This window comes from Pimephales promelas, chromosome 6 (assembly GCF_988280905.1).
Source record: "Pimephales promelas chromosome 6, fPimPro1.hap1.1, whole genome shotgun sequence".
Classification (NCBI taxonomy): domain Eukaryota; kingdom Metazoa; phylum Chordata; class Actinopteri; order Cypriniformes; family Leuciscidae; genus Pimephales; species Pimephales promelas.
The window spans coordinates 24,976,087-24,998,406 of record NC_142774.1 but is presented as its reverse complement, the minus strand read 5'-3'; the positions used below and the strand labels follow the sequence as shown (position 1 = coordinate 24,998,406).

Genomic DNA, 22,320 nt, shown 5'->3' with positions numbered 1-22,320 from the left:
ATAGGATACACACAATACTGCGAAGTGGTGAGTCAGCATCGTCAACTTCATCTTTTCAGTCAAGAACGACAAAAAAACATTGAAAAAACATTGAATATAATGTGCGCCAAAACAATGGAATATGATCCAACAGTTTAGCCCATATAGAAAACAAGAGTTTTGAAAAAATGACCTATGTCTTAAGGTCTTAGAGACCTTAAACTGTAATAAGCAAGAGGATGACAACATGGACAACAAGTTTTAAATAGCAATTACTTACAAGTCATGGGAATCTTCAGCTTTCTTCAGCTGCTCCGTCACTGTTCTGTAGTTGGTTTGAATGAAGCGTAAACGGTCATGATGTTTGGCATAGGCTCTTCGCAGATCCTCATTCTCCTTAGTCTGTAGATTATAGATAAGCAGGTATACATACAAACACAATTAAAATCAACATATTGTTATATTAATTCAAATTAAGCTCAAATATACACATAATAACGATGACTATCACATTAGAGTTTAAAAATCGGAATTGTTTCCAGTATGGTGGATCAAAGACTTTTTAATTAATACTGTAGGTCCAATAATATTTCAATTAAAAACCTATTATGCCTCTCTTTACAATATGTAATATGAGTCTGAGGTATAGAATCCATCACGCTCTTTAAGGTCACAAAACTCTGGGATTCTGGTAGTATACTATCTAAGCCCACTAGGGCTTCTGGTAGAATACTAAGTAGGATATCGAAGTCCACTAAAGGAGGGAATTTGTCTTCCCATTTGGCTCCTAAACTCTGGAATAGCCTTCCTGATAATGTTCAGGGCTCAGATTCACTCTCCCAGTTTAAATCTAGATTAAAGACACCTCTTTTTTTTAGCTAAGCATTCACATCTCATAACCTTCCCAGCAGTTATATCAGATCAAAAGTATATGTATTGCTTGAAACATTATGAACAGCAGCTGAAGCTAGGCTAATTATTTTCCATTTGCTTTTCAGTTTATATTCTCAAAACCGGTCTAATTGTCTAAGCATTTTAGTTCAGTTTTAGTAAAATGAAAACAATTACGTCATGCTGCATAAGGGTTCATTTCATAATCATGATTACTATTACTGAACGGACTATTTTTCTTTTTTAGCGGAAGCGATACAATCGTTTTTTAAATCAATAAACTCCTTTTTATATCCATACTTTGAGTCAAATTATTGATTTATTTAGTAGGTAGCCATGTAATAAGCGGGGTAATGTAGAGCGAGGCGGTTGTTATAGCGAATACAAAACCTTCAGGCTTCGCGTCGGGCTCATAATCAACCTCCTCGCTATACATTATCCCTAACTTATTCTGTCTGTTCACCGTGGTGTTGGGGATCATAATGTTCACAATTGTATTTTATTAGTTGTTGGTTTAACCATGGTTCATGAGGTAATGTCTGACTGTTATTTTCTTTTCAATGACTTTTCTTGTTACATGTTCATTGCTGGATTTATAGAAAAACATCAACCAATATTGCATATACATAATTATTATAATGGATATAATTAAAGAATCCATATAGTATAAAGTAAATTTAGATTTTTATGCCTATTTTGAATTTTACTCGAATACAAATACAAATACTTTTCCCCCCTGAACAAATACAAATACAGATACAAATACCGGCTGCTTTGCACACCCCTAATATATATATATATATATATATATATATATATATTTTTTTTTTTTAAGGGACAAGGCAGGATATTACTTTTCTGATCTGATTAGAACAATAATGTCTGTGTGTGTCAGGTGTGATTGAACAATGGAGACATAAAAACATACTGTACTCTGTCCTTTTGTTCATACAGGAAATTATTCAAACTGGAATATATATATTTGTGTACACTCGCAATATTAACACAACATTGTGCTTGTGGTAAACTATAAACTCTTGTCAAACTGTAACCTACAACTGTCAAGCAACCAAAAATTTCTCTCTCTCTCTGCCATCTTTTGGACATTCATCATGTCACATTGGTTTTAATTTCTTGTCCTCGAACAGAGCCCTAATCTGTTTATTTTTCAGTTACACATTCTACATTGATTAAAAAAGAAAAATCAAATGTTTTTTTTTTATTTTATACAGAAATAAATTATTTATAATTCAGCTGAGAATAAAGTTAAGGTTAGTTCAAATTTTAAGAAAAACAAATATATGTTCTGAAATATAGCACATTCATTTAAAATTAATTCAGGTTCAATTACCAAATATACAATCCTAATTTAATTTAAAGCAAATAATAAATCTAAAATATATGGGTTGTATGCATATTTTGTTAAAAAAGAAGATATCCAGAAAGACAAGTCCTTAAACTTTAACAAGGGTGCAACTCTCATCACTGCAACAAACGTAGTCACACACACAAGACAAGTCACTTACATTTTAGATGCAATATTGACTTTTTTTTCTGTTTCAGCAGGGAAAATAGTTAGACAAAGATCACAGCGAACCATCACACATCTCAAAGCAATATGTTTTCTCATTACTGAATGATTCAGCATTTTGAACGAATGAATCCATGACTCGTTCATTAAGACGGTCGCCTGGAGACACCTTATGGCGATTTAGGGGTATGTTTAAAAGTATCGTTCTTTACAACGGTAGCATGAAAATAGAGACTAGTAGGTTAAAATGATTAAATGTTAAAACGGCTTGCCATACTCTGTGTTGTTTCGACTAGTCACAATTACGTTACAGATATCTTAAATGATAATGCAAACTATCCAAAATGTAATTACGACTAGTCAGAAAGACATTGTTGATGTCTACAATTTTAATTCTGGATAAATGTTAAAAGGGCTTGCCATACAGAGACATAGGCTCAGAGAGAGGCTCACCATATTCAAACCAAAATATCTGACTTTCTGTTGGTCGGAGCTAATAATTGTAAATTAGAAAGTTGTCTGGCTCGGGGAGAACAATATACACACCGATTTTGTAACTGTAGATAAAACTAATCCCCCAACTTTTGACAAAAGGTGGCGCTACTGAGCCCTCACCACGCCCGTTTCTGAAACTTTGCACATGTAATGTAAAATGTAATGTGTCTGTCGAGCTTTATGCAATTTCAAGCATGCTAAGAGTCTCAAAACAAGAATATTAAAGTTTGATGCATTGCCACAGCAACAGTATCTAAGATATCAATACTCTTTTCACACGTCTATATCTGCCGTGTGTTTACATTATACACATAAAGTTTGAAGCAAATCGGGTAAAAATAAGAGGGTTATTTCAAAGCATTTTAAAAGTGACACACTTTCTGCTGCCAGTTGGTGGCAATATAACTTTAACTCACAACAGTCACATCCATGTGACCCGCCTCTAACTACGAACACACTGCTGAAGTTTCACCAAGATCAGTTAATGTATAAAGAAGTTATAACACACTTCCTGTTTCTCTTTTCGCACCATAATTTCGTTTCCTCGCCAAGGCCAAACTGTTCGAGATATCAAAAAAAAACCTCACAAACTTTCATCCTCAATGTCTTGACTTCATGCTGACCGAGTTTCATGCCATGTGTTTGAATTCTCTAGGAGGAGTATTTCAAATTCCATTGCATGCATTTTCCAAACAACCCTAAATAGCCGACTTCCTGTTGGGCTGGGGTAAAAAGTAAGAGTGTGAAGTATATATGACCCAATGAGATCTATATGTTTTCTGAGTTTCATATTATTACATGCAAGAGTGTTTGATTTATGGACCAAGTTTTCGGAGCCCTTTGCAAGGGGCGCTGTCGAGCCCCCTGCCACGCCCGGGTACCAGCTTCAGCCCGGCCCTGATGGCTGCGGGTTCTGACCCATGTGCAAAGTTTCAAGAGTTTTCGAGCATGTTAAGGGCCCCAAAAGTGCCCAAATAGGGCCACCCTTAAAAATATTCTTGTTTGCCGTAACCCGACCGACCCTGTCAATTTAGGGCCGACCTAATTTTTTTTTCCTTTTAGTTTGACGGACTTGCCGGTTGTAACTTGCGTTCAGACCGACCGATTTTTTTTTTACTCTTCAAACGACTAATTATTCAAATTCAATAAAATAATATTTTATTAATTATATTTTAGTTAGAATTGTGAAAGTTGCTTATGTCTACATACAAACGTAGGCTACATTATTTATTTTAAATAGTGTCATTTTACATTTGATTACTAAATTCAATTTCTTTTCAGACAGAGTCAGACACACTTAACTGAAAACTGGCTAATTTTAGACCTTCCTGAAATTAAAGCACTGTGTATATAGGCTAATTTGTATCTTTGTTTAATTGCATTCTTTGTTTGAACATGTGTTTGTACTTGTTTTTGCTAATAATATGTGGGTGCACTGTGTATAATTATTTTGTATATACACTACCGGTCAAAAGTTTTAGATCGGTAAGATTTTTTTATGTTTTTAAAAGAAGTCTCTTCTGCTCACCAAGGCTGCAATTATTTGATGAAAAAAATACAAAAAAACCCGATTAATATTATCAAATATTATTACAATTTAAAACAGCGGTTTTCTATGTGAATATATAGTGAAGAAGTGTAATTAATTCCTGTGATCAAAGCTGAATTTACAGCATCATTACTCCAGTCTTCAGTGTCACATGATCCTACAGAAATTTTTATAATATGATGCTCAAGAAACATTTATGATTATTATCCATGTTGAAAACAGTTTTTTACATTTTTATTTCAGGATTCTTTGATGAATAGAAGGTTCAAAAGAACAGAATTGATCTGAAATGGAACGCTTTTTTAACATTAATCACTACCATTCAAAAGTTTTGGGTCAGTAAGAATTTATTTTTTATTTTTGGGGAAAGAAATTAGAAAATATTTTTATTCATCAAGGATGAGTTAAATTTATCAAAAGTTACAGTAAAGACATTTAGGGCCCTATTTTAACGATCTGAAACGCAAGTGTCAAAGCGCAAAGCGCAAGTAACTTAGTGGGAGGATCCCGGCGCTGTTGCTATTTTCCCGGTGGCAAGTTCATTTCCTAGTTTACCGACATGCGTCTGTGGAGGGAAAAATCCTGCTTTGATGTTTTTTGATGTTATTGCAAACCAAAATATTTTTAAGGATGGCCTAGTCGACAGAACATTTAAAAAATATATTTATCCTAAGGAAAACAATAGGGCCTTCGCCCTTTCAGGGCTTGGGCCCTAAACATTAAAAACGGTGAAATTCCTAATAGTAATTCCAAAATGCATTAAAGTTTTTATATTAAAACCATAGAAAAAGAAAAAAAAATGTATATTGGCAGACAGAGTAAGTGCATTTATTCTGCAACCACAGGAACCAAGGAACGCAGGCTGGATCTATTTACATTTTTACATCTAACTACATTTTAGTCTTGTTTAATGACGTTGGTGTCATCTCGTCACATCTCGTCTTAGTTGTGGAAAAAAAGGTTGTCAACGAAATCTTTTTCGTCATAGATTTCGTTAAACAAAATTAGCACGTATTCATGTTGTATTGCATTTGAGGTGGTATAGTGGTATAGTTATGTTTAAGAGTGGGTTATGGTGTAAGGGAAGGGTCAATTGTGTAATTAATTACACAAATTACAGCTGTAATTAATGCAAATATATATATATATATATATATATATATATATACTGTATATATATATTGTTTTTATATATAGCAAGTTCAAAGTAAAAACATAAAATCCAAGCATGTATCAAATGTTTAAAAGTTATTACATTGTAGCTAACGACCCAAATATAAGTTTATTTACAAAATGTAAAAATGTTTTGTACAATGTACAAGAGTTTGTTAATTTGCAAAAAAACATTATATTGTGTAATTAAAATGCTAACAATATCCAGAAAAAAAAAAATATTTGGTTACACTTTAGTTCAGGGTCCAATTTCCATTACCTAGTTGCATGCATATTACTAGTATTTTGGCTGTTTACAAAGCACATTTTAATGCATTGTTCTGCATGACCATATTCGACATATACCCTTAATCAAATACCTAAACTTAACAACTACCTTACTAACTATTAATAAGCAATCTGAAAATCTTAAAGCACGGTTTACAAATGTAAAAAACAAAAAAAAAAACAAAAAAAAAAAAACAATTTTAAACATTGTGCAATTTTACAGAGCACATAAAAATCTGAATCGGTCTGACTGGATTGACTGACAGATTGAAAACGTGAGTCCTGATATATTGAAGGACATAGGTAAATGTGACACTTATTATAATGCATTCATGTGAAGATTGATTTGAGTTCACTTAAATTAAAAGATGTTATTTTTTTTAAAGCTAAACAAATGTTACAATTAATAGTTTTCAATTATACTGTAATGCCGTTCTTTGGACCCCTAAACATCATATAAATTTTAAAGTATTGCCGATTACAGCGAGCTCTTAACGTATTATGATATATCAGATTTGCTTTGTTTAATAAACTGAACTGTTATTTTGAACTACCTTTGTCATCTTTGGACTAAATCTCATTGGTGGGTCAGTTTTCTTTACAGTCCAAATGAAAAGAAAAAAAGTCACCCAGACTGCACATTACTGAAATAAAACTGTTGCCATGAGAATACTCATACCTCATACCCTGTGAGAATATTTATATTTTTAAGTGTCCTTGCACTGACACTTTGCCTTTGTTTGGGCAATGTAAGGCCTATTAACACCAAAGGCCAAATATAAAATGATAATTCTTCACACATACTTTTACTCCAAAATATTTAAATAAAACTGCAGCACAACTACTCCAAGTTCGTTCAGAGAAAAAATACATGCTTAATGCCTGCTGCTTTTCTCCTACAACAAAGCACACAAGATCCCCTATCAAAACGTACACATATGAATGGGTGACCATTCGGCCATTCAACCATCTCATGTTTGGACTTTATCCATTCCACAATGTCTAGACTGTTTAGAAAGTGTTTTGGAAAGAAAACACAAGTAAAACCTTAAATACACTGTTCTAGGAGTGTACCAGATTTTGCAAATATATTCCATATGGAGAACGAAGGGTGAGCCATCCCACTGTGACTGCTTCAGATGTCAACACAATGAAATAGAAAAGTGCCATATTATAATCTCTTCCACATCAGAAAGGGTATGCTTTTAATAAAATTATGCTCTCAACAGACACACCTTATTCAGAGTGAGGCCTGTGAGGTAAAAACAATACCAGATACAATCATTTTTCGAGTCTCCGCTTCCAACCCCACAATGAGGTTATGCTCCAATAGCAAACACTACAAACATTTCTCACCAGGGGAAGATGTAGCCACCGGACCAATCAACCAAGCACGCAGAACATAAACAGTAATAACAAAGTCTCTTTCCAGAGACCTAGACATTAGCGTATACTGTCATATAATGATCTAATGTGCAATATCTAATTATATTGCATAACTAATAGCAAAATAATAAAGTGGGTCTAAGCCCACATACCCTATTATGTTCAGTGGTTGTTATTTTTAAATATAAAAAAAAATACAATGCATTACAGAAGTTGTTTATTTAAAAGCAAATGTAGATGATTTTTTTTTTTTTTTTTTACTGTCATGTGGCGCCAATTGATTTTCAAGTTCTTGACTTATTTGGGATAATGTATTGCCACTGTCTGGCAAACATTGTAGTATTCATATAAAAACTTTCCAGTTGAAAAACCCTCAGAACAAGCTTTTTCTTCTCTAAAATTAGGTGATAGTAGGTGCAAGTATTTTTTAAGTGTAAAACAAATGCAACTTGTAATTTTAAAAGCAGTATTTAAAGCTGCAGTCTGAAGTTTTTCCTCTTTTTCGCCATCTCTGTTTGAAATCTGCAATTGCAGTTATTCGCAAAATTATCAACTTTACGTGGGTCGATTAACTAACTATATTTTTTATGTAAATTTCTAAAAATGCACTTTCTGTAAAGCTGCTTTGAAACAATATGTACAGTTTGGATGAATCCAATGTTTTGAGGAGAATGTGCTGTGTGGATACTGTCATTCGGAATCACAGACAAGCAGATAGTTTTGAACACTGGCCAGTTATATGCTTGCTCAAAAGTTTATTTTGGATAGTTTTTAACCCAAAAAAGTTACGGACTGCAGCTTTAAGTATTTAAAAAGAGAGATTTCGTATATACAAAAAAATATTATAATAACCAAAATATCACTTTTATTTGTCAAATAGACTTATAATGACCTCCATTGTCCCTAATATGTCCAGTAACCTAAGAATACATTGAAAGAGCTATAACCGAATACAATCAATTTAGAATTTGTTTCTCATCAATGAACATCAACCATTTTTATGTTATTTATGCTGTGGTGACAAACTGAGCCCACTTTTAGAAAAGACTTTCTTCTGTCAACCAGGCAGGTGCACAATTCAGAATTGAACTGAGAATGACTACTAAATTCCAATTCAATTCTTGAATTTGAATTGATGTCAAAAACAGGATCTAGAATTACAATTCGAATTTGAATTAAAGGAAGCAGAATTGCAATTCAATAAAAATTCTAAGAAATTCATATAGATGTTTTAAGTGAAGCGTTTAACAATGTAGCTTTACAATATATGTCAGATATGATTGCATGTTATATAAATTAAATTAGTTTGAACTACCAGGAAATGTTTTCCCCCAGCAATGAATGTTAAAAGCTCTAGTCACAGAACAAATAATAAGTTTGATCTATTGTAATTGTAACGCCATTTCCCAGAATTACTTTAGTAAATCTTTAAGGGGAAAGTAAATTGCTTTACATTGATAACGTAATCCAAATAAATTAATCTAATGGGTTAACTTATAACAGTGAGCAATTACATTTCCAAAGTAACCTTCCTAACCCTCACTGTAGGGGAGCCATAGACAGTAAAAGAAATGGACAGAGCGATCTCATTGGAACTCCATTGAGACGATCGAAGCCCGTTTTTGGTGATTTTTTAGCACTTCCGTCCCTGACGCGCAGACTCAAACAGAGCTCGACTACGTAGATGTGACGTGAGTGACCTGTCTGTCTTCTAGTGCCGTGGCATGAGAAATCTGAATCATTCAATCAGAGACAATTTTGCTAGGTATTCTGATTAATTATTTTGTCATTTTGCCTCCACGTTTCCTCGATTGAACGCAAGCTTCTTCTCAGGTCCATACGGTAATCTCTCTACTGTGCGACAGAGAGTCGCGTGGGTATGACGCAATCGTTAGCCTACTTTCACTAAAACTGCTTCTACGGGCCATAAAATAAGCTACAAGGTAATGGAGCTATTTATACATTGTCGTGTTTCTTTAGAAATAAATAAAGGACAAATGGGGTCTTCAAACGCCTCAGATGTAAAATTATTTGCTGTCAAAGTGACGCCAAAATGAATGGGAGTCAATGGGAACGCAAGTGAAGTTCAGCTCCCGCGAGGCTTCAACTTCCGGTCGATGTATTACCCCCTTGAGGGGAGCGCGGGGCACAACGTAACGTGGGGCTAGTTGTAACACACTTGTTTTAAATACTTCCACATGCTAGCATGACGAAACTTGATGCATTTACTAGTTGCCATATCAACACTATACAGAGAAAAATGTGGGCCAAAATTCAGAGATCTTTGTAAGATGTCACTGAACATTTAACCATAGCAAAAGTACATTTCACTTAAGTTAATTTTTCATCTCTATTTTTGTGTTTGATTAAAATGAGACAAATCTGATATTTTTTTTAATCTCTAATCTGTAGTTTAACAGTTGATACAGTCCTTTCATGCTTCGCTAACTAGCAGAAGACACTAGCAGGGTTTAAACCCCAGTTGTGGCATGTTGTCACACTGCATTACAATGTGCCCCTATTAGAAATATGCTATTATATTCTATTCTATTATTTTGTTTTGAACTATGCTATATAGCTATGTTTGTTGTCAAAATCAAAAATTAGATTATTTTGAATTATTAAAAAAATGCCATTATTTTATATGAAAAAGTTAATAATTTTATTTTATTAAGAAAATATGTTGATTTGACTTGTATATTTATTTGATTAGATGAGAATAGCATTTAAAGATGTCATATGGTGATGTTACAATGTGCCCCTCATGTTACAATGTTCCCCACCTATGGGGCATGTTGTCACATTTAACATTTCTTTCAGGGTAAATCAAGAATTATACACTGTATTAATAAATCAAAACCACATAATTGTACTAGACATGTGGGAAATTAATATGGGAAAAAATAAATACTAAATAGATTTGCACAAACTGAGAAAGTCAAAAAGCGTTACGTTGTGCCCCGCGCTTTCCCCTATGTGAGATTCAACACATTCTGTCTGTCCTGTGACTATGTGGAATTTCTTTGAATTGCCAAGAATTTAATTCCACTTCCTGTCATTCCAATTCAAATTCAAATTCAACTTACTGGGGGGCGGAGTCAATTCAATTCAAATTCCAATTCATGAATTGAATGGAGGCCAATTCTAAAATTCAGAATTGTGCACAAGCCTGCTGTCAACACTGCATTGCCTCATTATTAAACATCCTATACAATTATGAAATTTTGCTGAAGATTGATTGTCTGAAAAACTATTGTATTTATGCCGATTACTTGTCAGTTTTAGGGCTTTAACAATAATGCCAATTAATTGTCTGTTTTAGGACTTTGTAATATATTTGTGATATATATATATATATATATATATATATATACATACATATATATGTATATATATATATACTGTATATATACATATATATGTATATATATACTGTATATATATATATATATATATATAGTAGTCAGTCTACTGCTTATTTTTGACGGGGATTAAAGCGGTTCAAAGGAAAAAAATGAACAAAATGCTGGCTGCGCTGTTTATAAGAGAGCAGAGTTTGCCGTTGTTTGGTGCTCACGGTTATTTTATGCTATTCATTTTGTTTTACAGAAAAAAAGAAAGAAACTGCATTCCATAAATTCTAAATATGCAGTGATTTAAAATAAATAAATAAATGTTATCAAGTATTCTTGTATTTGACCTGCAGTCTAATAAAGGTTTCTTGCCTTCTTAAAGTGCTATAGACCATCAGATGTCTTGTGCAGAGGAAGGGTGGCTACAGAGTCAATAGCCCTTTTAGTGCTACAACATTACTGTACAAATCCATATTATGGCGAGAAACACTTGGGTAGGTAAAGAGAAAAGACAGTCCATCATTACTTTAAGAAATGAAGGTCAGTCAGTCAGAAAAATCTCAAGAACTTTGAATGTATCCCCAAGTGCAGTCACCAAAAACATCAAACGTTATGATGAAACTGGCTCTCATGAGGACCGTCCCAGGAAAGGAAGACCAAGAGCTACCTCTGTTGCAGAGGATAAGTTTATTAAAATTACCAGCCTCAGAAACTGCCGATTTACAGCACCTCAGATTACAGCCCACCTAATATGGAAGCATATGGGTAGCAATATTGAATTTGAAATGTAATATGCAAAATGACAATGCAATATGTAACAAAGCATTGCATTCTGTATTTAAATTTACATTTTGGATTACCATTCTAGCAACGTTTGGTGCAAAATGAAAATGAAATTACATCATTTACATTTGGCATTTCATATAGTTTTAATATGCATATGTGGCAAGTGGCAAAATTAAAATACATTACAGAAATGATTAGACGTGTAACATGTTTAAGTAAAAACTGTCATCACACAGGATTGGGAGAGGACTTTTCATGAGTGATGTTATTACTGCGCCGAGTCAAAGTGCTCTAAAGCACGTGCTGTGGTATTCCACCATACATTATACTTTACATGCTTAGAAAAGTGCAACGTGACAACATGACAACTAGACGAGCACTAGAGACAGATCCCCTGCAAAGACCAAGTCGACATGACACAGACCCTCACCCGAGACCACGAGAACCAGAGAGGTCATTTGCGCAAGCCCCTATGAACAGCTTCACCCCCTTTCCCACCATATGCTAGCATAGTGTATCCCAACCTTCAAGCGGAAGGAGTTAAATTAAAAATTATCTGTATCTGCAATCTGACTTCTGATGTAGCCTAGAATCATAATCACACTCAAAAAAATGATGTGTTGGCTTTACTTAACTTTTTAATGTAAACAGGTTCCACCGGTTCCACATAACTTTGTTTTGTTAAACAAACATAATTTGTTCATGTAACTTCAACATCATGGAAGTCATTTTAAACCATCCAATCAAACTCTGAGCTGAGTGTTAAAGTTAATGAGACAATTAAGTGAATAACTGAGTGATGATTGAGCATTATTGAAGACACCTGATGTTAACAAGCAGAATCACTGAAGGACAAAATCACAAATTGTAAGTCACCGTTATGGAGATCAGTGTCTGCTTTAGTTGGGCTCTTGACCCTTACACTTTTACTTTAAACTTTGTTTGGCTGCTGTTATCGATTTATAACAGGCAAATGAACAATGAAAACTGTGATCCGATAGTGTTGGTTATGTTTTGACATAATCATGCTGTGATCTGTAAACTCCAAAAATTCATAATTCTGATGGTTAGGATTAACTAGCTAGCAACAGTTTAGTGATTATACAACATATCTGTATTTTCTTATAACAGAAAATATTTAATAAAACTATTCTGATCAAATCACTTTAATATTTATGTAGAAACAGATATCAATAATCAGCCTGTCTATCTCAATCGTGGTGACATTAATAGTCCTTCTTGCCACCAATCACAACTCATTAATGTCTCCCATCATGCATTGCGGTTTGAATAAATTATGATCTGAATTGTCTATGTAATTTACTTTTCCTAATTGAATATTCTACTAGTCACCGTTGTTGAGAAGCATTGACTGAATCTTGAGGTCTGTGTGTGCCTTAAAGAAATTTTTTTTTTTTTAAAAAAACATCTTTTGAGAACATTCTGGATATTTATGCAGAATTTCAGTTGTACACTAACCAACAGAATAAATTACAGACATAAATTTCAAATGATGAATGTCATTATATGTCCAACATCATTTTATAATTGTTTATCTTTGTTCATCCGGCAGGTATTACTCAGATGCAACAGTAATTTAAAATATAAAATTGATAATATAAGGGTGAAGAGCCCAACTAAAGCAAACACTGATCTCCATAACGGTGGCTTACAATTTTAGATTTTTTTTCCTTGTGATTCTGCTTTAGGTGTCTTAAGCTCATTATTTATTCATGCAGCAATGCATGATGGGAGCCATGAATGAATTTTGATTGGTGGCACCCAGAAATTTTTTTTGTTTATTGATTTGATCATTTGAATTTCATTGAAAAGGCTAAAATTGTATGTTCTGCAAGAGCAGTGCTGGTATGATCCATAAGGTAAATTTAACAGTGGTTCATGCAGTTTGACTACAAACCGGAAGTTTGGTGATTCAATCCCCAGTTCCACCTTTTCTATGTGATCACCTGGCTGTTATAACTCATGTACAGCCGAACATAATCTTAAGTTAATACTATAGGGGTCAAGAGCCCAACTAAAGCAAACACTGATCTTCATAACGGTGACTTACAATTTGTGATTTTCTCCTTCAGTGATTCTGCTTGTTATCATCAGGTGTCTTCAATAATGCTCAATCATCACTCAGTTATTCACTTAATTGTCTCATTAAATTTAACACTCAGCTCAGAGTTTGATTGGATGGCTTAAAATGACTTCCATGATGTTGAAGTTACATGAACAAATTATGTTTGTTTAACAAAACAAAGTTATGTGGAACCGGTGGAACCTGTTTACATGAAAAAGTTAAGTAAAGCCAACACATCATTTTTTTGAGTGCACACCATGTTGGTCTATTTGGTAAGATGAGATCAGTTCCCCCAACTGAGCCTTGCCTCTCCCAAGTTTTTTTTCCCCTCTCTCTCAGTCTCTCTCTCTGTCTGAGTTTGGGTTCATTGCCATTGTCATCTATGGCTTGCTTAGGTGGGGACACTTAACCCCTTAATTATCACCCCCCCCTTTCTGAGAAAAGGGCTGTGACCCTGGCAGTTTTTTTACCACGGTGGTTGTTTAAAAAAAAAAATTGTATATACATATATATATATATATATATATATATATATATATATATATATATATATATATATATATATATATATATTAGGGCTGGGTAATAAATATTGATTTCTCGATATTAATCGATTCTCATTTTTACGAACCGATATCGATTCTTAAATCTCAAGAATCGATTAGTCATCCTGTTTCATTTGAATGAATGGGACATTGTATCGCGGCTGCGTGCATGCAAAAAAATCGCAATAATCTTTGTCCTTTTTTACTATTGATATGAAACAAAGTCTCGATTTTCAAATTACGTCCATTTTCTTTAGAAATTCAAAAACATAAATAGCGTTTTGGCGCTGTGGCGTGAGATCGCTCTGGCGCAGCTCAAGAGAAGCAGCAGTGCTGATCTCTCTTCCGGGTTAATAATACCAGTCACAGCGTGAAATAAACATGAATGAGCATCTGAAAGTGTGTTAAAAGATAGAGTACAACTTATCGAAATCCATATCATGTCACATTGATTCGCTCGATCAGCAATTCAACCGTGGAAAGACGTCAGTTAAACAGCTTGTAATCAATGTATCGTCATATTGACCTCAGAAAACTCACATAAACTCGTTAGTCATCTTAAAAAAAATAACTCTAGAGAGTTATTTATATATATATATTTTGCTAAATATATACACCATATTACATATGCATTATAATCTTAATGTTCTTCAATATTTAATGCATATTTGAATAAATCTGGCAAGTTTTTATGACAGCCACCATATAAATGTTTCTTATTATATCTTCTTATTATAAAAAATAAAAAAAAGTGTAAATTAAGTGTTTGTATAGCTACAAAACAGTTCATTATTACCTTCATATTAGGCTAATGAAGCCTAGTAGGCTACAACTAGACTCCCATAGTTTACAGCATTAGTTAAGAGATTTGATTTCCTTGAGAAAATTTGCCATTTATTATAACTGATATCCAAAATAATCAATATTGAATCGAATCGGAATCGAAATCGAATCGAATTGCAAGCTTGTGAATCGAAATCGAATCGAATTGTGAAATTTGTGTCAATACCCAGCCCTAATATATACAGTATATATATATATATAAACTCATATAGTTATAGCTGAACTCAAAGATCTTTCCATCACAAGACTTTTTCCATGTACACAAAATACCCATTTCTCTCAAATATTGTTCACAAATCTGTCTAAGGCTACGTTCACACTGCAGGCTGAAACGACCTAGTTGCGATTTTTTTGCCCCTATGCGACCTGTATCTGATTTTTTTCATGACAGTCTAAACGACACAGATCCGATCTTTTCAAATGCGACCCAGGCCACTTGGGTATGTGGTCTAAATCCGATATGAATCCGATCTTTTGAAATGCGACTTCAATCTGAACGGCCAGGTCACATATGTCCGACCCGCACGTCATTGCACGCACCTGTAGCTAGCCAATACACGCTAACTCCAACGCGTTTCTGCACTGTTATGGGCTGCTGCAGACGTGTCTCTTCCTCAGAGTTGTGCCTGAACGCGTTCAATGAACGATAGTGCATGAACGAGTTCATATACTGTATTACTGCCTGGTGAACATTACTGTGAACACGTTCATTCTGGTGTCTGTGAACGTGCGCTCTCTGTCAGTTTAACTTCGTACAGTAGGGTGCCAGATTGATTTCCATAGAGCCTTCCAGGCGAAAACACATGTATACATGCCTTAAAATGTAGCGAAAAAACACCCAATCTGGCCGAGATAATCCATCCACCTCACAGGTGTGGCATATCAAGATGCTGATTAGACAGCATGCTTATTGCACAGGTGTGCCTTAGGCTGGCCACAAAAAAGGCCACTCTAAAATGTGCAGTATCACTCAGCACAATGCCACAGATGTCGCAATATTTGAGGGAGCGTGCAATTGGCATGCTGACTGCAGGAATGTCCACCAGAGCTGTTGCTCGTGAATTGAATGTTCATTTCTCTACCATAAGCCATCTCCAAAGGCGTTTCAGAGAATTTGGCAGTACATCCAACCAGCCTCACAACCGCAGACCACGTGTAACCAACACCAGCCCTCCACATCCAGCTTCTTTATCTCAAAGATCGTCTGAGACCAGCCACCCAGACAGCTGCTGCAACAATCGTTTTGCATAACCAAACAATTTCTGCCCAAACTGTCAGAAACCGTTTCAGGGAAGCTCATCTGCATGCTCGTCGTCCTCTTCGGGGCTCAACCAGACTGCAGTTCGTCGCTGCAGACCCATTGTTGTGCCATTCATCCACGACCATCACCTCATGTTGCAGCATGATAATGTACGGCCCCAGATGTTACAAGGATCTGTACACAATTAGCCTTTCGCCGAGCCCCGCCCCCCTTAGTTACTGTTGCTACCTCCGTCAAACAAATGGTCAAACACGGGCAGCGCGAGATTGCCATGACGGCAAAGGGTATTCCCGTGTGTGTCAGTGACCTTTTTTGGAGCAATACCTCCGCGATATCAAGCAAGATCGAAGCAAAAGGGGTTACGGTATGCGGTGGAGGGATTTATTCTCAAAGATCTTTCCATCACAAGACTTTTTCCATGTACACAAAATAGCCATTTCTCTCAAATATTGTTCACAAATCTGTCTAAATCTCTGTTAGTGAATACTTACCAGTCTCAAGAAAAATCTGAAAAACCCCATGACCATGCTAAGTTACCTCAAATGCAACCAGCACAGCCTTGAAGATTTTATAAACTGGTTCAGTGGCTAATTGTTTGGAGTTAGAAATATATAACTTGCGCTGCATATTTATTCATTTTGCCTCCGATACAGGAGTACACGTTGGCTTTAACAAGCAGGCTGTTCATTACCACAGCAACCGATTGCGTGTCATGCTCATGCTGAATGCGATTTTCGTGTTTAAAAAGTAACTAACGTTATGCATAAGAGACGGAAAGAGGCAGAGAACCATACGTTATTTAAGGTTATTTCTATTCGTTACGATATTGATATATGAACTGATGTTGTCATGTAAGCTTCATGCTTTCCCCGTTGCGAACGTCCTCTAAACTGTAGTCTACGGTGCTGCACTGCTAACTTAGCTGACTGCTGCTCATTTTCCCAGAGAATATCATGGTATGTTAACAACAACCCTTTAGAAAATGTACAGTAATTCCTTTGTGGATCCTCTTGATCTGCTTTCTCCGTGCTTCTTTGACTAATCTCAGTCGCACGCACGCTGCACGCGAGACAAGTTAACCATGTTCGACACATTTAACTGTCCACACTGTTTAATACATCTTAGGCACCGCTCGCGTTGTGTTTTGGGCTTTGGAAAGGGAAAAAACACAACTTCTCCAGACAATCTCTCGGGGTATCATGTGTCCGATTTACAAACGCCGTGGGCGCACCGCTTACTGTTTGACGGAACAGCTCACACAGTAACGGTTGCTATGATGTGTGATTGGACAATGGCCATTTTGTGGGAGGGGCCGGCGAAAGGTCAATTCCTGGAAGCTGAAAACATCCCAGTTCTTGCATGGCCAACATACTTACTGGACATGTCACCCATTAAGCATGTTTGGGATGCTCTGGATCGGCGTAGACGAGAGTGTGTTCCAGTTCCTGCCCGGTCATATCCAGCAACTTTGCACAGCCATTGAAGAGGAGTGGACCAACATTCCACAGGACACAATTAACAACCTGATCAACTCTATGCGAAAAAAAAGGTGTTGCACTGTGAGATGTGAATGGTGGTTTTTGCCTGATTTGCCGTCAACGGACAACCAGGTGAGACACAGAGCCAACGAATGATCCAAATGATCTAGATAGAAATGTATTGCCCATTTTCAATGGGAAAGTGCCCAAGCAACAATTGCTCAGTAAGATTGCCCAGTAATATTGCTCAAAAAGTTGCCATGTGTATCATCACCTTAAAGCCTGTAAAGCATTGAAATGAATATCAGTAAATAATATTGACTTTAATAATATAATAAATGTAAATGTTTAAAAACATAAATTGTGTGTGATATGCTGTAGCCTAGCCTTCCGCTCTGTGCTTTGAGAAGGATCAGGGATGTGAGACACGTTTTTTTTTTTTTGTATATCTTCAAGTTTTCTGTTGTAAAAGTTCTAAAGAGTGAATCTTGCCCACTTAAAAAAATTAAGAGTTTATTTAATAAAATGTGATAATTTTACATCAAAAAAAGCATAGTGGGCTAACTTACACAGGTAAGCTCAAAACTGCTCTAAATTCATGTTTGCTATTGAACACAGCTAATCTTGTCATAACACAGCTAATGACAAAAGTGACTTGTGGAAAAAAAAGAAACCTGTAAAACTCGTATCAAAGAAAACGTGTGAAAGATTTGGGCAGGCATATATAAAGGTAGGCTTAATTCTTTCCCTATTCACTTATTAATCAGTTAAGTTACTTGTGAAAGTCTGCATGAAAAGAAAAATCCTCCCATCTATTCTCAAATGCATGTTATATATATGAATGAATCATCCATGCATATTTTTCTTTACTTCTTTTTTCTATCTTGTTTTTGTTATATTTTAGTCAAAATGTCATTACCTTCTGGTGAGAAAACAGATTCTTTCTGGTGATGTATACCAGACCTCTCCAATAATGTCCACTTCATCCCTGCCCCATAAGCATTAATTCGGCTCCAATTTTAAATAAATCACCCACATCTCAAAATTCTACCAACAACAAATGGATAGAAAAAAGTCCCAGGCCAACCTTTTTTTTTTTCAACAATCTGTTACACAGTCACAATATGGAAGAAAAGATTCACTACTTTAGTTTCACTGCGACTATCCATAACTTGACAAAATCCTTCATTCAAGTCCCCTTAATTTTTTTTTTTTTCCAGTTTATATAATTTCCAATTTATTAAACATTCCTCTTCGATCATTCTCATCCTGTTAAGGTGAATTTCCTTTGCTATGACTAAGATAAAAAAGAGGGGTCATCAGATATTCGCATACACTTTAAGTTACATGACCAAAGTAAATATATCATTGGTACCTTGTGTAAAGATCACTAACAAAGTTTGCTTTTCTTTCTGGATGTTCTTTCCTCACTTCTCTGGGAACAGGGCGCTGATAAGCGTTTCCACGCCAACCTGGCACCTGTAGCATTAATGTGGCCTGACATTGCAGGCATCAGCCAATAGGAAATGGCTGACTTCTCCCACCACTTAAACCCCACAGCAGGAGGAACGCCTCAGTAAGCCGGGTCGCTCCCCAAATGGCCGTAAATATTGGTCTTTGCCTCAGAGCTATTTGAAGGAAAAAAAAAAGGGGGGGGGGGGGGATCTCCTCCAAAGATTATATGGGACTTTTCAGGGGTGAACATATAGATTTTCCTGACAAGAAGGCCCTCTATTATTCTGACCTTAGCCAAGGCGAACTCTGGCAGAGACAGCAAGCGCACCTTTCAGCTTGAGTGGCCAGGGCCAGGAGACTTGTCGAAAGGCTTTCTGAAAGGAAGGAAAGCTTGTTTACCGCTGCTATGACACGGCAGCCCTGCTGGGCGGGAAATGCAGGGCCCTGAACCCTGTTATTATTAACAAGGACAAAGAGAACAAGCCAGCCCCAGACCAGTTGCCAATGTGACAAGTATGGATTTACTGTTCAGAAATTCACAAGAGGACAGTCAGCCTTTAAACGAAAAAGACAGGGAATGAGACAGAGAAGTGAAACAAAGCAGAGTGCTAATGAAGGCCTGTTCAGATTGAGTGACCAATGTTTCGTGTCTGAGTGACACCACGGCATACAGAGAGGGCGTTTAAAGTACCCGGCACGCATCCACCTGGGCATTAAAATCAATACGAACTGGAGGATGAGTACTCCGCACCGCTGGAAATGTTGACTGTCACTGAGCCTTACAAACTGAAGTATCTGACAGACAAAAACACAGACTAGATTAGTTTACTTGAGATTTAAAAGGAGGGAAATGCAGGAATGAAGAAGAGGGCAGCAGAGAAGAGAACAGGGTAAGAGAGCGAGGCAAGAAAAGTCAAAAGAGAGACATGGATGATTGGTTTAGTGAAGAGCGCGAGTTCTTCAGCAGCCTTCTCTCCCGCTGCCTCATTGCCTCTGCAGACAGTCAATGTGCGTGTGCGTGTGGATGATGAAGGATGGAGGTCAGATAGAGGATAGCAGTCAGAGGATAACATCTGACTCTACCTGCTATGAGCTCCTTCATGCCGAAACTTTAACAGACAGACACACACATATGCAAATACACGTTATTATTCACTGATATGTCGAAGAGTGGACAGTGTCTCAGATTATGAGTTTTTAATTTAGAATTCGCTTTTTCATTGTATTTACAATGTTCAATGTTTTAATGTTGTTGTTTTTTTAACTTAATTTTAGCACAGCCACAGTTAATGTGCTAAATTAAATCATTTAACAGCCTTTAGTTTCTAAAAACAGGCAAGTTTTATCACTATCTACTGGCATTTTGATGCTTCATGCAGGTCATAATATTTTATTTTATTTAATATAAAATATATCATATATACTGTTATTCCATTTTTTTTCCTAATACCTTTGGAGGCATTAAAACAGTATTGTAGTTTAGTTTTTTTTTTTTTTCAATTACATTAAAATGTTATTTAACATGTTTTTATATATATATATATATTTAATTGTATATAACGTTTTTATTTGTGTAAATGATGTAATATTTTCTATGTCTAAGAAAGCAGGAGATTGTCACTCAAACGTTCACAGAAGGGCATAAATCTCTTGGAGGTGTCCAAAGAGAAGATAAGAGAATCACAGTAACAGATTAAAGTAAGTATTTAGTGTTCACCTTAAGCACGAGTAATTCCTGCAGCCGCTGAATCCTTTGCTCTTGACTGTCTGTTCCATCACTGTTGCCACCATCTGGAGACAGAGACCTGGGGCCCTGTTGAAGACAGAAAAAAACAATAAAAAATTAGAAAACATCTTCTATCAACACAATAGCCAAGTTTTTAATTATCAAAAGCCAAAGATGAGCAATAGCCCTTCACGTATGAACACACAAACATCAGCCGACACACTTTCCAAAATCTAGCAGGGGACACGGGCTGAATCGTGAGGAGGAGCACACACGGCATGCTGCTGAAGGGTTCTCTGTGCAGGGACCTAATGAGCATGTTCATTTCCATTTACATTGTTTCTTTGACAATAATGATGTCCCATTAGGGGAGACTAAAGGGTTATAGAGTGAGAAACGCGCCAGGCCTCATTACCAAAGGTGGGGAGGGAGGCGCCTTTAATTGCTCTATCAGGGCCCAGAGTTACACTTGATAGGACAACAGAAGCAGACTTTGGGGAGAAAGAAAAAAAAAAGGAATGAGAGAGAGTGAGAGGAAGAGAGAAAGAGAGAAAGAGAGAGAGAGAGAGAGAGAGAGAGAGAGAGGAGGGGGCTCTCTCTGAAGTACCTAAAACCATGGAGAGAACAGTGCGACTGGAATGGCAAATCTGATCAGGTATGTGAAGGAAGGCCAGATGGCAGAAACAACTGAGAAAGAGTGAAACTGTAAATTGCAGAAGCACCATTACAAATCGAGAGCTGGAGATCTTCAGGGACCAGATCAAAAACACTTAATCTAGGGAAAAAACAGTAATACTTCAGAGAACTGAAAAGATCCTTTAAAAGCTGATTAGCTCTTGAATAGGCAGCCGTTGAGTGCAACTAACTAGAGTCACTTGCTTGGAGCTCTTAGTCCAAAAGGATCTACCTATTGATGTGTCAAGTCATTAACAGCATAGCTGAACTTTCCTCTGACACATGTCCCAAAACCAGACTTAACATTCTCAGCATTCACAGGAACAGTGGTGTCCTCATCATCAAAGACTTCCACTCTGCAAGGATTAGCAAAAGAGTGAAATTAAAGCTTACAAAGAAGCAGCAATCAATACCTGAACATGGAGAACAAAGAAACAGTTTCAGCAGTCATGAGTGACAAAGAAAGCCTTACTCTATTCCTGCACTTTCTCATTTGCAAGGATGCAAACTCATCAGGGGTGGAAAAAGCTGACAAAGATGTGACCCCCCCTAAAGGGATCCAGGGGCATGCACCCCAGGAACTCTTTTTTTCAAAATATCAGCGTTAAAGGCAGGGTAGCCAATTAGTTTTATAAACATTCTTTGTTATACTGTTGTTATTTTTTACAACATTTCCATACATCTGCGCTAGAGATGCGCGGATGGGCTACTATTTCATCCGCAACCGCATCACAAAACTCATAAACCGTCCTCCAGTGAATCAGACTAATGTCCTTAGTCTGATTCACTGGAATCAGACTAAGGACGTCCTCTGATTCACTAGAGGACGAATGTCCTCGTC

The 22,320-nt window shown here is 36.2% G+C and overlaps 1 protein-coding gene across 3 annotated transcripts in view; it reads right to left on the bottom strand.

The window, feature by feature from the left end:
- cntln (centlein, centrosomal protein) overlaps positions 1 to 22,320 on the bottom strand; it is a 183,158-nt gene that overhangs the window by 93,808 nt on the left and 67,030 nt on the right. For all 3 annotated transcript variants that reach the window (XM_039694577.2, XM_039694574.2, XM_039694584.2), the window contains 2 exons: positions 20,796 to 20,891; positions 260 to 381 (listed from right to left, as the gene is read on the bottom strand). In XM_039694577.2, the coding sequence (XP_039550511.2) occupies positions 260 to 381; positions 20,796 to 20,891 (218 nt within the window). The remainder of the gene's footprint in view (positions 1 to 259; positions 382 to 20,795; positions 20,892 to 22,320) is intronic.